The sequence below is a fragment of the Cricetulus griseus genome, chromosome 2, assembly GCF_003668045.3.
Source record: "Cricetulus griseus strain 17A/GY chromosome 2, alternate assembly CriGri-PICRH-1.0, whole genome shotgun sequence".
Taxonomy (NCBI): domain Eukaryota; kingdom Metazoa; phylum Chordata; class Mammalia; order Rodentia; family Cricetidae; genus Cricetulus; species Cricetulus griseus.
In genome coordinates, this window is record NC_048595.1 from 241,107,722 (window position 1) to 241,124,699 (window position 16,978).

Consider the following 16,978-nt stretch of genomic DNA (forward strand, 5'->3'; position numbering starts at 1 on the left):
TTTTTGTTAACCAATCCTTCTTTTCATATTTTGAAAATAGTTCAGTGAAAAATGTGAAATATTAAGGATAGTCATCAGGGCTAGGGAGATGACTCAGTCACTAAATTGCTTGTCCAAAAGTTGACACCTGCATTTTGATCTCCATTACTTCCATAAAAAAAGCTAGGCCAAGTAATATGTTTCTATAACTTCAGAACTAAGGAGATTGATACAGGAGATCCAGGGCCTTTGTGGAAAGCTACCCTTGACAAGCAAATTAGTTCCAAGTTCAGTAAGAGACCCTGTCTCAAAGAATAAAGAGGAGACTTATAGAGAAAACTCAACTTACACCTCTGGCTTCCACACACAAGAATGCTGCAAACCAGGACAAACATTATACAAGCACACAGAAAATACTATGAAAGAAAGAAAAGAGAGCTATATCTAAACACTTAAATGTTTTTCATATTATATTATAAAATGCCAACTTCAAATACATTAAATAAAATTTAATGACTATAAATGACCTCCATTCCAAATTAACTTTTGCCATTATGTATAGCCAACATGACCTCATGGCATTATTCATATGTTAATGTACCCAGAAGCTTTCATATTATTTTATTTGGTAAAAGTCACAAGAAACTTTCTTGCAAAATATTCACAAAATTCATTGAGATTTGTTTTTTTATTGGAAGGTATATTATAGACAAAGCATTTCCATGGCAGATGAGATGAGCTCATTGATTTTAGAATGTGTATATTTTAGGGTACATTTTCAAGTGACACATGTAAAGTAAATGTGAACATAAACACATATATAGATTGCAGTTCAAAGCCTGAAAAAGGAATCACTAATCAGGTGTTGGTGTATAAGCAGGGATTGGAATGAAGACTACCTTTATATGCCTCTGTTTGTCTTTTTGAAATACATTTCACCATTTGAATGCTGCTTTCACACGAGAAAGTTTTTCTTATCTCTATTGAAAACACATAGCTAATTGTTTTGTACATTATCAAATGTCATTCCTAAGTAGGATGAGAGCAGTTACACAAATTGAGTTAAGATGAAAGGCCATGTGTCAGAAATTTTATACAGTGAATGCAAAGTGAAGAAGAAATTCCAGTAGAAATACAAAATTTTTAGAAAGCAAGAAAATGGCCAGGCAGTGGTGGCACATGCCTGTAATGCCAGCACTCGGGAGGCAGAGGCAGGTAGAACTTTGTGAGTTCAAGGCCAGCCTGGCCTAAAAGAGCTAGTTCCAGATCAGCCTCCAAAGCAACAGAGAAACCCTGTCTCAAAAAAAATGAAAGCAAGAAAAGTATTTTTATTTAGAAACATAAATAACTTTAGAATAACTCAGGTAATGAACTATGCCCAGCTTAAGAATAACTTATTTTTTAAACTTATATATTATATATTCACACACACACACATACACACAATATATATATATATATATATATATATATATAACATATATATATATATATATTATATATATGTATATATATATATATATATGGGTACAGGTGCCCTTTGAGGCCAGATGAAAGTGTTGGGTCTCTCGGTATTTATGAAAGGCTGGTAGTGAGTGAATTAGAACTGATATATCTACAGATAATTTTTACAACAGAATGTACAAGTGCCAGTAGATGGTCTGGAGGAAAAGATGTCTGTTGCCAAGTCTGACTATTTGAGTTTGATCTCTAAAACTTCCATGTAGAAGGAGAAAACCAATTCTCACAAGATGTCCTCAAACAACCATAATTGCCACACATGTGCTCATATACATAATTTTTTTAAAAAAGCTGAATTTAAGAAAAGCAGTAAAATTGATACAGATGAAACTTAGAGTTCTTCCTTTATTCAACTTTACATTGCTAGTATATTCCAAAATCAACTCATATCAGTCACCTGTATGATGAACCAACACTGCATGGGAAAATAAGTATACTAGCAAAATCTCGATGCAGATTCATAAGATAAAGTCTGTGTACAGCCAAGTTTTGAAGGAAATTTGACATCTTCTGGTTTTCTAACTTCTCTTTTGTTTTTATTTTATTTTAGAAGCACTCTTATTTACATATCAATCACCATATTCCCTCTACCTCCCATGCTCCCCACAGACCCCCCCAACCTACCTCACACCTACTCCACATAATAGGGAGGCCCCCCATGGGGAACCATCAAAGTCCATCACATCATTTGGGTGGAGGGTCTAGGTCTTTTTTCTTGTATGTGGGCTGCAATAGTACCCCTCCATAGGGAATGGGCTCCCAAAGTCCATTTGTGCTCTCGGGATAAACACTGTCTCCACTGTTAGAGGTCCCATAGACTGCCCTGGCCTCCTAGCTGGCACCCACATTCAGAGGGCTTGGTTCAGTCCAATGATGGCTCCCCAGCTTTACAACTAGGATCTCCCTGCTCTCACTAGGTCAGGTCAACTGTTTCTGTGGGTTTCTTCCCCACAGTTTTGGCTCCTTTGCTCCTCCCTCTCCACAACTGGATTCTAGGAGTATGGCTCAGTGTTTATCTGTGATTGCCTGTTTCTGCTTTGATCAGCTACTGGATGAAGGTTCTAGGAATGGCAACCCAAGGTAGTCACGAATAGGGGAAGGGCATCACAGGAAGCCTCTCCACCACTGCCTAGATTCTTAGTTGGGGTCATCCCTGTGGATCCCCTGACTTTTCCTCTGTGCCAGAACTATATTGGCTCCCTCTATTGAAAGACCCCTGTCCCTTAGCCCTTTCTTTCTCAAGTTTGTCTCCTCTTCCTCCTGTCGGCGGCTTCCCCGATCCCCACCCCCGGTAGCCTTTCCCCACCCGGCCCGAGAACAAGCACCGGGTGGGGCCGGCCCAAGAATGAGCACCAGGTGGGCCAGCCCGAGAACGAGCACTGGGTGGGTCAGCACGAGAACAAACACCGAGTGAGCCGGCCTGGAGCCCTGCCCCTGAGCCCCCGCCCCGCCCGAAGAGAAACACTCCGTCCCAAGGTCTCCGCCCCCAAGGTCAGCCATCAGGAAGGGGGGGGGAATTGAGTCTGCTGTACCAGACACCAGACACCAGACCTTGAGAATATGCTGATCTGGAATGGCTCTGTGTCTCATTTGAACCATCCAATGGAAATGATTCTGTATTTCGCCTTATTTGAAAGACTCTGTGTTTCACCTCATTTGAATAACTCTGTACTTTGCCTTATTTGAATAACCCTGTATAGCGCCTCATATACATTGACCAATGGGAATAGCTCTGTATAATGCCTCATTAGAATTATCCAATAGAATCCCTGCTCCTAGCTTGCGCCTTTTTCCCTATATAAGGACCCCTTTCCCTTGGCTCGGCGCGCTTAGCCACACAAAGGCTAAGTCGCCCCGGGTACCCGCGTCTCCAATAAAGCCTCTTGTTTTTTGCATCCAGTTCGTGGCCTCGCTGATTCCTGGGTGTGTGGGTCTCCCTCTACGAAAGTGCCTCTTCGGGGGTCTTTCATTTGGGGGCTCGTCTGGGATTAGAGACCCCCACTCAGGGACCACCGACCCACGTTTGGGAGGTAAGTGTTGTGTGGATCCGCTGTTTTGTCTTGTCTGGTCTGAGTCCGTCTTGTGAACTGCGCTTGCGTTTGTAGTATACAGCTGTGTACATTTGTATTTGGCGGATCCGAGAGGAGCTGACGAGCTCGGACTCCGGACCACGGCTCCAGGAGACGTCCTGGTAGCGTTTGAAGCCCTCGGGGTGAGGGATTTGTATTTTGAACTTGGGAAGCCCTCGGGGTGAGGGATTTGTACTTTGAACTTGGGAAGCCCTCGGGGTGAGGGATTTGTACTTTGAACTTAGATCTATGACTGGACATTTTCCCAGTCTCTTTGGAGAAGGCCCTCGGCTTGAGGGATTTGCAATCTTTACTGGGGACGAAGAAGGAGGGCCCCCTTCCTCGAACCCCTCTCAATTCTTTCTGTCGACTCTCTGTCGAAACCGCGCTGCGAAAGTCTGTTCTGTGTTATTCGGTCTTTGTCTTGTAGCTGTCATTGGTGTCCTCCTAAGCCTAGAAACTATGGGGCAAACTGTCACCACTCCTTTGTCCCTAACACTCTCGCACTGGAGAGATGTACAGGAATATGCTCATAACCAATCTGTTGATGTGCGTAAACGCAAATGGATTACTCTTTGTTCTTCAGAATGGCCGACCTTTGACGTAGGCTGGCCGCGAGATGGTACCTTTAACCCCCAGACTATATTCCAGGTAAAAGAGAAGATTATGGATCCTGGACCACACGGGCATCCCGATCAAGTGGCTTATATCGTCACTTGGGAGGCTTTGGTTCAGGACCCCCCTCCCTGGGTACGTCCTTTCTTACATCCCAAGGGCCCCTCTCTCCTTCCCCCCTCTAACCGCTCCAACCGACCCATTCCTTCGGCCCCTACACCTCCCACTCCTTTGATTCCTCCCAACCCCCCTTCCCATTCCAACCTTTACCCTACCGCGGTGAAAGACACTAAGGCTAAAGAAAAGAAGACACCTAAGGTACTCCCCCCGGGAGAAGACCAGTTGGTTGATCTATTAACGGAGGAGCCCCCGCCATATCCGCCACTGCCGCCCCCACCAGAGGCAGAAGCGGACTCCGCCGCCGCCTTGGCGGAAGCGGCCCCTGACCCTTCACCAATGGCTTATCGACTAAGAGGTCGCAGGGAGCAGCCCGTTCCAGATTCAACCACTTTGCCCCTCCGAACTGGACTGAACGGCCAACCTCAGTATTGGCCATTCTCAGCATCGGACCTCTATAACTGGAAAAATAATAATCCTTCTTTTTCTGCAGACCCCGTGAGGCTGACATCTCTCATAGAGTCGGTACTCACGACTCACCAACCCACCTGGGATGATTGTCAGCAGCTTTTGCAGGTCCTCTTAACCTCGGAGGAGAAACAGCGCGTGCTACTAGAAGCACGAAAAAATGTCCCAGGAGGAAACGGGCAGCCCACCCAGCTGCCCAATGAAATTGATGCGGCTTGCCCTCTTGAAAGACCTGAATGGGATTTTACCACTGAAGCAGGTAGGACCCACCTGCGTCTCTATCGCCAGTTGCTTGTAGCGGGTCTCCGGGGGGCAGGACGCAGACCCACTAATTTGGCCCAGGTGAAGCAGATAATACAGGGTGCGGAGGAATCACCTGCTGCTTTTCTAGAGAGATTGAAAGAAGCGTACAGGATGTATACTCCCTATAATCCAGAAGATCCAGGTCAGGCCACCAACGTTTCTATGTCCTTTATTTGGCAATCAGCCCCGGACATAAGAAACAAGCTTCAAAGGCTAGAAAATCTACAGGGATATACACTCCAGGATTTGTTGAAGGAAGCAGAACGTATTTTTAATAAGAGGGAAACACAGACAGAAAGAGAAGAACGTTGGAGGAAGGAAACCCAGGAGAGAGAGGAAAGACTAAGACAGGAAGCAGAGGAAAAAGAGGTTGCGAGAGACCGTAAGCGGAATAAAGAAATGAGCAGGCTATTGGCCACAGTAGTGACAGGCCAGAGACAGAATAGACAGAGGGATGACAGAAGGGGGCCCCACCTGGACAGGGACCAATGTGCTTACTGTAAAGAAAAAGGACACTGGGCAAGAGAATGCCCTAAGAACCCCCGGGCCAAGCTTCCACAGCCAAGGGTTTCTGACCTCCTGAACCTAGAAGATTAGAGGAGTCAGGGCCAGGAGCACCCCCCCTGAGCCCAGGATAACACTGCAAGTTGGGGGGCATCCGGTCACCTTCCTAGTCAATACAGGGGCACAACATTCCGTTCTGAATCGGTCACCCGGACCCCTGAGTCACCGGACTGCATGGGTACAGGGAGCTACAGGCGGAAAGCAGTACCATTGGACTACAAATCGGCAGCTCCAGCTCGCGACCGGTAAGGTTATGCATTCTTTCCTCCATGTGCCAGATTGCCCCTACCCCTTACTAGGACGGGACCTATTGACCAAATTAAAAGCTCAAATACACTTTGAGAGGTCAGAAGTCAAAGTCACAGGGCCAGAGGGAATTCCCCTTACCATCTTGACAATGTCCATAGAAGATGAATATAGACTCCATGAAAAGAGGACTAATTCGAACAATCAGGAAACCCTTGATCACTGGCTTGCGGAATTTCCCCAAGCCTGGGCTGAAACAGGAGGAATGGGCCTTGCCATTAACCAGGCCCCAATTATAGTAACCTTAAAAGCTGCCATCCTTCCTGCATCCGTCAGACAGTATCCAATGCCTAAAGAAGCCCGCGAAGGAATTCGGCCACATATTAAAAGGTTACTTGAACAAGGGATTCTGGTGCCCTGTAAATCTCCTTGGAATACACCCTTGCTACCCGTTAGGAAGCCGGGAACTAATGACTACCGGCCAGTGCAGGACCTGAGAGAAGTCAATAAAAGGATAGAGGACATACACCCTACTGTCCCCAACCCTTACAATTTGCTGAGTGGATTGCCACCTAACTATACCTGGTACACAGTCTTAGATCTTAAAGACGCTTTCTTCTGCCTCCGCCTGCATCCCACCAGCCAGCCTATATTTGCCTTTGAATGGCAGGACGCGGCCCTTGGAATCTCTGGGCAGCTGACTTGGACTAGGCTACCTCAAGGGTTTAAGAACAGCCCTACCCTTTTTGATGAAGCTTTACATCAGGACCTGGCAGAATTCCGGGTTAGGTACCCCGCTCTAATCCTCTTACAATATGTAGATGACATTCTCCTGGCAGCCAAAACCAAAGGGGAATGCAAGGAAGGCACTCAAGCCCTCCTCCAGACTCTTGGGAACCTAGGGTACCGGGCATCCGCCAAGAAGGCCCAGATATGTCAGAAACAGGTGACCTATTTAGGATACAAGATAAAGGATGGGCGTCGATGGCTAACGGAAGCCCGTATGCGAGCCATCTTAGACATTCCCACCCCACAAAATCCCCGCCAACTGAGAGAGTTCTTGGGAACGGCAGGCTTCTGCCGCCTATGGATCCCTGGGTTTGCCGAAATGGCGGCTCCCCTCTACCCCCTCACTCGGCCAGGGGTTGCTTTTAAATGGGAAGAGCCCCAAAAGAAAGCCTTCACCGACATCAAAAAGGCTCTCCTTGAATCACCAGCCCTGGGTCTACCGGACTTAGCTAAGCCATTTGAACTTTTTATAGATGAGAAAGAGGGCTATGCTAAGGGAGTCCTCACCCAAAAACTGGGGCCTTGGAGAAGGCCCACTGCATACCTCTCCAAGAAATTGGATCCTGTGGCATCGGGATGGCCACCCTGCCTTCGAATGATTGCCGCTATAGCCCTGCTGGTAAAAGATTCTCACAAGCTAACCTTGGGGCAGCCTTTGACCATACATGCCCCTCATGCAGTTGAGGCAGTCATCAGACAGCCTCCAGACAGATGGCTTACTAATGCCCGAATGACTCATTACCAGACTATGCTGTTAGACAAAGACCAGGTCCACTTCGGGCCTTTGGTGACTCTGAACCCAGCCACCCTGCTCCCCCTCCCTGGGGAGCCAGAGGCTCATGATTGCTTACAGGTATTGGCCGAGGCTCATGGGGCGAGATCTGACCTGACTGACCAGCCTCTACCTAGCCCGGACCACATCTGGTTCACGGATGGAAGCAGCTTTTTGCATCAAGGAGAACGAAGGGCGGGCGCGGCAGTCACCACAGAGAATCAGGTCATCTGGGCCCAGGCACTCCCCCCTGGAACTTCCGCACAGAGGGCAGAACTCATAGCACTCACGCAGGCTCTAAAATTGGCAGAAGGTAAGAGGCTCACCGTGTATACAGACAGTCGTTATGCTTTCGCCACGGCCCATATACATGGAGAAATTTACGGAGGGGGCTGCTTACCTCCGAAGGGAAAGACATTAAAAATAAGGAAGAAATCCTCGCTCTCTTAAGGGCTCTTCATCTGCCCGCTGCCTTAAGTATCATACATTGCCCTGGACACCAAAAAGGGGATTCTTTCGAAGCAAGGGGCAATCGAAGGGCAGACTTGGCTGCCCGAGAGGCGGCCCTGACCACAGACACCACTAACCTCCTGGCTCTAGAGCCCACCAACGACCATCCCTTCCCCTCATGGGACTATGAACAAAGAGACATCCAAACCCTAGAGAAATTGGGAGCCACAAAGGAACCAAACGGGGATTGGACTTATGAAGGAAAGACTGTCATCCCCTACCGGGTAACCAAGTACCTAGTGACATTTTTACATAAGATGACACATCTGAGCTCCAAGAAGATGCGGGAGCTCCTCGAACGAGAAGAGGAATTCAATTTCCTTTTGGGGAAGAATGATATTCTAAAACAGGTAACTGAGCAATGTGATGCGTGCGCCCAAGTCAACGCATCCAGACTGAAGCTTCCTCCCGGGAACCGGGTCAGAGGCTACCGGCCCGGAACACATTGGGAGATAGATTTCACTGAGATTAAACCAGGTAAATATGGATACAAGTATCTATTAATTTTTGTAGACACCTTTTCAGGATGGGTTGAAGCCTTCCCTACTAAACATGAAACAGCCAAGATCGTTACTAAGAAATTGCTTGAAGAAATCTTTCCCCGTTATGGGATGCCTCAGGTACTGGGAACAGACAATGGGCCCGCCTTCGTCTCCCAGGTAAGTCAGTCAGTGGCCACCTTGTTGGGGATTGATTGGAAATTACATTGTGCTTATAGACCCCAAAGTTCAGGACAGGTAGAAAGGATGAATAGAACAATCAAGGAGACTTTAACAAAATTGTCGCTTGCAACTGGCACTAGAGACTGGGTCCTCCTACTCCCCCTAGCACTCTACCGTGCTCGTAATACCCCTGGACCACATGGGCTCACACCCTTTGAGATCCTGCATGGAGTACCTACTCCTATCATTAACTTTCTTGATCAAGATGTCTCAGATTTTGCTAACTCCCCTTCTCTCCAAGCTCATTTACAGGCCCTCCAACTAGTACAACGGGAGGTCTGGAAACCCCTTGCTCAAGCTTATAAAGACCAGAGGGATCATCCCACCATCCCCCATTCCTACCAGATCGGGGACACCGTTTGGGTACGGCGTCACCAGGCCAAGAACCTTGAACCCCACTGGAAGGGACCCTACATTGTTTTGCTTACCACTCCCACCGCACTCAAGGTAGACGGCATTGCAGCTTGGATACATGCTTCACATGTAAAGCCAGCCCGACCCACCGATTCAGCCACTGCATCAGAATGGACCGCACACCGCACTCAAAATCCTTTAAAGATAAGACTCTCTCGTACACCCTCCTGTTGATTGGTTGTCTGTTTACCCCCCATGTAGCAACTAACCCCCACAGGGTTTATAATATCACCTGGAAAATAGCCAATCTAGGGACCGGGGAAATAGCCAACCTCAGCACTTATATAGGGACTCTACATGATGGGTTCCCTCCTCTCTATGTCGACCTATGTGACTTAGTAGGGTCTGATTGGGATCCCTCTGACCAGGAACCATTCCCAGGGTACGGATGCCACCACCCTGGGGGAAGGATAGGAACAAGAAGCAAGGATTTTTATGTTTGCCCCGGCCATAAACCAACTCATGGCTGCGGGGGGCCGCAGGAAGGGTACTGTGCAAGATGGGGATGTGAAACCACAGGGGAGGCTTACTGGAAACCCTCTTCCTCTTGGGATTTCATCACTCTCAAACGGAGGGAGATCCCAGGGTACGCAGGGAAAGGACCATGGAGATGTGGGCAAAGAGCCTGCGGACCCTGTTATGATAGTGCCGGAGGGGGAGGTTTTCAAGGCGCCACCCCCGGAGGAAAATGCAACCCTCTCATCCTAAGGTTCACAGATGCTGGAAAAAGGACTACTTGGGATAGTCCTAAAGTCTGGGGACTCCGGTTGCACCGAACAGGGAAAGATCCGGTGACCTTATTCTCCCTGTACAGACAAATTACTCCCCTAAGCCAACAATCAGTCGGGCCAAACACAGTAATAGCGGACCAGAGAGCCCCAACCCAATTTCAAGTCCCTGAACCCCCTACCGTTCCTAAAGCTATCACTCCTACACCAGGTGCTGTCACCTTCTCCCCCACCCCAGATGCCCTAAATATCGAAATAACCAGAGACCCTCCAGGTACCGGAGATAGATTATTACAATTAATCCAAGGAGTTTACCAAGCCTTAAATTTTTCAGACCCCAACAAGACTCAGGAATGCTGGTTATGCCTAGTTTCCCGGCCCCCATATTATGAAGGCGTGGCAATACTGGGCAACTACTCCAACCAGACCTCAGCACCTACCAGTTGTGGAGCTGCTATGCAGCACAAGCTCACAATATCTGAGGTCTCAGGAAAGGGGCTATGCATAGGCAGGATTCCTCCCTCACATCAAGAATTATGTAACCAAGTAGAGCCATTATCTCAGGACAGCCGATACCTTGTTGCCCCTTATGGAACTTATTGGGCTTGCAGTACTGGGTTGACTCCCTGTGTCTCTACCACTGTTCTCAACACCACCATTGACTTTTGTATATTGATAGAACTTTGGCCCAAAGTCACATACCACCAACCTGAATATGTTTACAGCGTACTAGAGAAATCAACCCGATATAAGAGGGAGCCAATATCCTTTACCGTGGCCCTATTATTAGGAGGAATAACAGTGGGGGGCATAGCAGCCGGCATAGGGACCGGAACCGTTGCCCTACAGGGAATTAATCATTTTAAGCTTCTACAACAAGCCATGCACACGGATATCCAGGTCCTAGAAGAATCAGTCAGTGCACTCAAGAAATCCTTAACTCCTTCCTCTCTCTCCCATACCCATGCTCCCAATTTGCTCAGGGGTTCTTGTCCCCTTTGCCTTCTTCGGGGAACCATGTTTTCTTCTCTTGGGGTCCTTCTTGTCTCCTAGTTTCTCTGGTGGTGTGGATTGTAGGCTGGTAGTCCTTTGCTCTATGTCTAATATCTATACGTGAGTGCTTAAATACTTTACTGTGGGGAGCCACAGCCCCAAGATGGCGCCTGGCTGGATGCCAGGGAAACCGAGCTTAGCTGTAAACAAGCCTTATTTGGAAGCGCTTAGTGGATCTGGTGTGCCTCCTCCAGCTGTGACCTATCCGGGATCACCAGGTGGCGTGAGCTAATTGGGGAATGAGCTTGCTTTTAAGTGTGTGTGTGGGGGGGGGGCTGGGAAAAGGAGAAGCTGATGTACAAGGTTCCTAAATAAACTTCTTAAAGAAGAGTCCTGGTCCTGTTTCTCTTGCTGGTCAAGATAGACGTGACACCCTGCTTGTCTTTCTGTGATTGGGTTACCTCACTCAAGATGTTTTCTCAGCTGAGGAATTGGTGGAATAAATGTGGTGCATTTATATAATGGAGTATTACAATGAAATCTTCAAATTCACAGGCAAATGGATGGAACTGGAACTGGTTTTCTACTTCTGCTGCAGTAATTTTTAGTAACAGAAGGCAAAATATTGAATCTTTTTATTCTCATGGGTAAATAATTAAAGGCTAATAAAGAGTCATTAGATTATTCTGAAATGCTTCTCAAAGTAAAATCTATGCCCATACCCAGCTTCTAGTATAAATTATGCAATCAAATACAGTTTTGCAAATTGTATCTGCATCTCTCACAGAGCATGTATTCATTAGAATGGTGCAGAAGGATATTCCAAGTCAAGGATCGTCTAAGAACTTTATACAAACTACTTTGCATTGACAGCAAGCACATCAAAGAACAAGCCAAGAAAACTTTCTGCTTGCAAAATTCAAACTATTCTGATATATATATCCATATATATATCCATATATATATATATATATATATATATATATATATATATATATGGATTCTAAAATGATCAAGTTTTATCCTGAATATTGTAAGCCAATGCATTATAGAATTTCTCTTATGGTCACCAAATCTTGAAAATTTGACACAATGAAAAAATATGTTGTGGGAGCTTGATCCAATTAGCCAATGACAATACTGAGAAATCCACAGATGCTTGGAAAGTTGACTTATTTATTAAGGGATGAAGTAGGATATACACACACTCACAGATACAATGGGAAGCAACACATTTGCTGCTTTGTCCACTAGGGAATGATAGAGAAAGTTCTGGGCCAGGTCACCAAAGGGTGCATCAGTTTTCCAGGTCCAAGCCAGAGAATTTGTGACATCCCCCCATCCCCTGCCTCCCCAAGACCTCAGTTCTTAACCAGTTGCATATCAGAGAAAACTATGCCTTATGGCTAGTCACTCCAAATGTCATTGACTAATTGGACCAAGTTCCCACAACAAATATACATGATGCAAAGTAGGCCTATAACAATGAAGTATTGAAACTGTGATTTGGATCTGTTTGCAGTATAATGAGATATCTTGAAAACAATGTGTAATCTGTAAGTGATTGGTTTTCAGCTGGTACATGGCCCAGCTAACTGAAATCTGTCAAGGTAAGTCAACACTAACTTATTTATAATTAAGTTGGAAATTTGGCTCAAATCTACTTGAATCACAAAAGCTGGTGGACAAATTTTTTCATAATTATAATAAAAAGGGAAATATATTCACATATTATGAAACGCAAATTTGGGGACACTAAATAAGCAATAATATACAAAGTAAACACAGTGGTACAATGAAAACCATTCATTCAAATGGGCATTTTCTTTGAGATGGCTTAGTCCTGAAATTTCTCACCCTAAGACACCATTTGTGTCATCTTTTTTAAGTCTGTGAATAAGGACATATCTTCATTACTTTCTTAGGCATTGTAATTTAATAATGGCCCTTCTACTACAGCTCTACAGACTACCTTAAAATTAAGTTTGATTTTTACAGTAAATAGAGAATTTCTAGAAAAGAATGTATCATTTAGTAAAAAAGCAATCCTTTGGGAGCTTTGGAAAAGCTGAGGTTAAAGCTCTTTCACAATTGTTCACAGACCTTGCTCTAGTGCCCTGCACTGAGGCTGGCCATTGCAAAGGTTTAGCCTTGGGTTTTAATATCCAGCATAAAGGTTTCATCCAGGGAAAACAAAGTAGCCTGAGAGGACTTTCAATAAGACTGCTCAGCCATAACACTCTTCAACAGCTCCTAGCATAGATTAGACTATCTCTCAGAAAGCATGGGAGATGGCACTGATCACATATTTGAAATAGAAAAAGGCCTAAATGCACAATGATTTCTTTCATTTTCTTTCTTTTTCCTTTCGAAAAATTTAAATTAATGGATGGATGGATGGATGGATGGATGGATGGATGGACAGATATAAGATAGAAGATAGAGGATTGATAGACATACTATAGACAGATGGTTGATAGATAGATAGATAGATAGATAGATAGATGATAAATAGATTTTACTGTTTTCTCCTTGAATGATAAATAATAACCTGGAAAATTATGATTAGTGATAACCAAATACAGTGAACTTAAAACATATACAGATTTTTTTCTTAATAAAGTTTAGGCCAGGTGTCTAGAAATTAGGCTGGTTTTGACATTTCCAGGTCAAGATGTTTCTGTCATGCTCTTCAGAGGTCCCCACACAGAGGCTATTCACAGTTATGCCCACCGCGTTTCTGAGGGTTCTTCACCACTAACGTTCTCCATGAAGGAAATGATCCCAAATCACTAAGCATTTCTTGTATTATCGCAGTGGTTAGAGCTTGAGGCTTCTTCAAGTATACCATAACTGGAAATGAAGGCTTCTGTGAATAATAGTACTGCTACTTAAAATGAATAAAATTTATATAGGGGAAAATACAGCAGATCTTGGCCACAAAATATTAATCAAATTTTGAGTAAATTTCAATTTCTTGTCTTGATGCAACATTCACAAATGTTCACAACATAAAATAAAATAGAGAAAATGTTGATTTATTTTCAGATTTGTTATGTGCTCAGATGCAGATGTGTATATAATATACTCATGTATGTATGTTTATGTGCATGCTATATGTAATTCACAGGTATCGTGATAATTTATCATCATTATAGTTACAGGAACTTTTATAGATAGCTTTTTTTCTCATCATTTCTCGAAGGTTAAACAAAGAATATTTAATATCTCTTGCCTCTGATGAATATTTCAGCATTTTATGAGAGATTTTTAATATTTAACTCTTTCATGGCATTTTTTGAACTTTGTGTACATACAATTCTCATTTAAATGGGATCTGGAAATGCTTCCTTCACTATTTAGGTCCTGAAATTGGTATGGAACCTTGAAAACAAAGGAATGGTAATGATAACACATAACAGGGAAGGAAACCTGGGGATTTGACTTGGAGAAGGTACCTATTTCACAGTAGTCATCTCTGAGTAATACTTATCTTAGTTGTTCATGTGTTTATAATCTTGAATTTGCATAGGATTTTCATTTTTCTCTATCCTCTAAATTACAAAACAGATTTTTCATGAATTTCCAGTCTGGATCCCAAAGCACACCTAAATCATTTAAGACTCATAATTCAGACATTTCCCTTGCCAGTCAACTATTCTGATTTGCTTACTTTAACTTAAAAACAATAATCCTCTTGTGAGGATAAACAATATGTTTAATCTGAGAACCAGTTTCTTAGAGCATTTCAAACATGGAAGGAAAGGATGTGGGATCCAGTGCTTTATTAATTATACTCATATGGTCACCATCACCTCCAAAACTATACTGAAAAGTGACTTGTTTGAACAAGTTTTGCCGTTAGTGCAGTTTGCTACAAAGTAGTCTTTAGTGAGATATTTTACATAGCAGTGAAGTGTGACTGTTTGTGTCCTAAAAAGTCAGGAAGCAGAGGGTGTATAGGGTATATTAGCTCAGTGAAGATGTTGGGGTATATTCCCACAAGGAGGGTGGGGGTATCACACAGAGAGGGTGTGGGGGGGGTATTCTCACAAGGAGGGTGTGGGGGTTATATTCTCACAGGGAGGGTATGTGGGGTAAATTCTCACAGGGAGGGTGTTTGGGATATGTTCTCACAAGGAGGGTGTGTAGGGTATATTCTCACAGAGGGGTTATAATGTGTAATTCTCACATAGATTCTTCAATGACTGCAATTTGTTATTATTTCTGAATTATCATTACCTTCTCAAGTACTGTAATTTTCCCAACCCACAGTAGAAGCTTCAAACAAGAATCTTTTGAATGACAAAATTTCAGACTGAAAGGTTTAATATTGACTGTATGATGAATACACCACCAAAAGAATGCTTATATGCTAACTAATTCAATTCCAGAACAACATATTGCACACGAGAATTTGAGCTGGGCAGAGTATAACCTTAACAGTGTGACTGACTTACCCAGAGGGTAATAAGGTCCTCCATTGTGTCTCTCTGACTCAGTCAGATATCCTCAAACCTAAGGCCCTGGGTAGACACTGCCTTAGTCTGTGCAGTGAGAAGCTACCACCCACCCATACACCAAGGACACAGCTAATGTTACTTTTATTCCACCTATCTTAAAAAACAAAATACTGCATTTACCTTTTTAGCTAAGATTTCCATATTCATTTTAGTGTGTGTGTGTTTTTTTTTTTTTGGTTTCTTTCCAATAGACAGGGTAGTCTCATTCTGCTGTGTATACTATTCTCAGGCTATGGCTCAGTAATCTTCCTGCCTCAGCCTGGAAACAGAGAGATTCAGGTTCCAGTTAGTGAATAAAGTTGGAGTCACTTACTAGAAAAATCTCACTCACAAAAGAGAGTATTTGGGATCTTTATCCCTTCATTTCCTCAATACTGTGAAATGATGGTCATTTTATTCCTTCTTCTATAGTCATGGCCATTGCAGATTCTGGCATGTGTCCTATTTAATTTGATTGAGAAAATGGAAATCAGTGCAATTCCCCCATCCTTAGAGGAACCATATCTTGTCATTGTACTGCTTACAACTCCTTAGAGTTTCATTTCAGTCCAAATGGCATCTTTCTTATAAAATCAGACTACATTAGAATAATGCAATTGCCTAGGTCATTCTGCTGCTGAGATCCTATCACTGGTATTTATGTTAGCAACCTAAATGAGCCTTGGTGTCTTTGGCCTTCTAATTTTCTTGATAATTTTTAAATATCTCTAAACAATGAAAAGTAAAGTTTTTCTAGCATTTGAAAATAATGTTTAATTTTGTAAAATTCATTTTTAATAATTGCCTACACAAAACATATGTACAAAGTAAGATGCATTTCCATAATGAATCCTAAAATACATTTAAAGTTATGTCAATCCTAAAGTATCTTATTGGAATATTTGTGATAAACTATAAACTGTAGTTAACTGTTAAATGATCTATATTTCACCTACTACAGCATCTGTGGCTGTGGACTTTTATAAAATACAGCCATGCCTTACATGAATGTGACCAGAATCTGGGAATAATGGAAGAACAAAGTTCAACCTCATCTAGGCAGTGAGGCCAGAGCTTGACTCTCCTCTATCAAGTGTAGCACCTCAATGATCTGCCACACTGGAAAATATTTCTAGGCCATTGCAAGTGAGGAAAGGAGCTGATTTAACGGAACTTAAAAGGCAGACGGGGAGGGTAGTAAAATCGTATGTGCTCTGATCATTGTGACAGACACATGTATAAATATTTGTCAAAACCCACAGAACTGTAAGAGAGTAAAGTTTAACTGATTTGAATGGGAAAAGCAAATTTTAAAATGAGCAGAATATCTACAGAGAAAATGGAAGAAAGTTATGTGTTTAATATGCCTAAATTTTGTTTTCTAGTTTTTTATATGAGCTCTCAGCTGCAGAATTACTGACCTAAAAATATTGGATGTACAAGGAAAGAGGCTATAACTAAAGAGTGTAGGCCACAACCCCTAAATGTAAGTAAACTATGTGTTATGAATTGTAAATATTCCATAAAATTAAAGCAAAACAAATTCATATTCTTCACAGAATAATAAAATAAGCCATGTATTATACACAGTTCCCAAGTTAGCTCAAAGTGTCATTGTTCAAAATTGTGACTATAGTATATATAGTTCTATAGTAAATTTGTTCCT

General features: G+C 43.4%; 1 protein-coding gene across 1 annotated transcript; it reads left to right on the plus strand.

Moving 5' to 3' along the window:
- Positions 1–4,016: 4,016 nt before the first annotated feature.
- Positions 4,017–9,813, plus strand: LOC113834353. The gene is made up of 2 exons (XM_027402937.2): positions 4,017–5,028; positions 8,917–9,813. The coding sequence occupies exons 1-2, from the start codon at positions 4,032–4,034 to the stop codon at positions 9,261–9,263; spliced, it is 1,344 nt and encodes a 447-aa protein (XP_027258738.1). The 5' UTR covers positions 4,017–4,031; the 3' UTR covers positions 9,264–9,813.
- Positions 9,814–16,978: the final 7,165 nt, after the last annotated feature.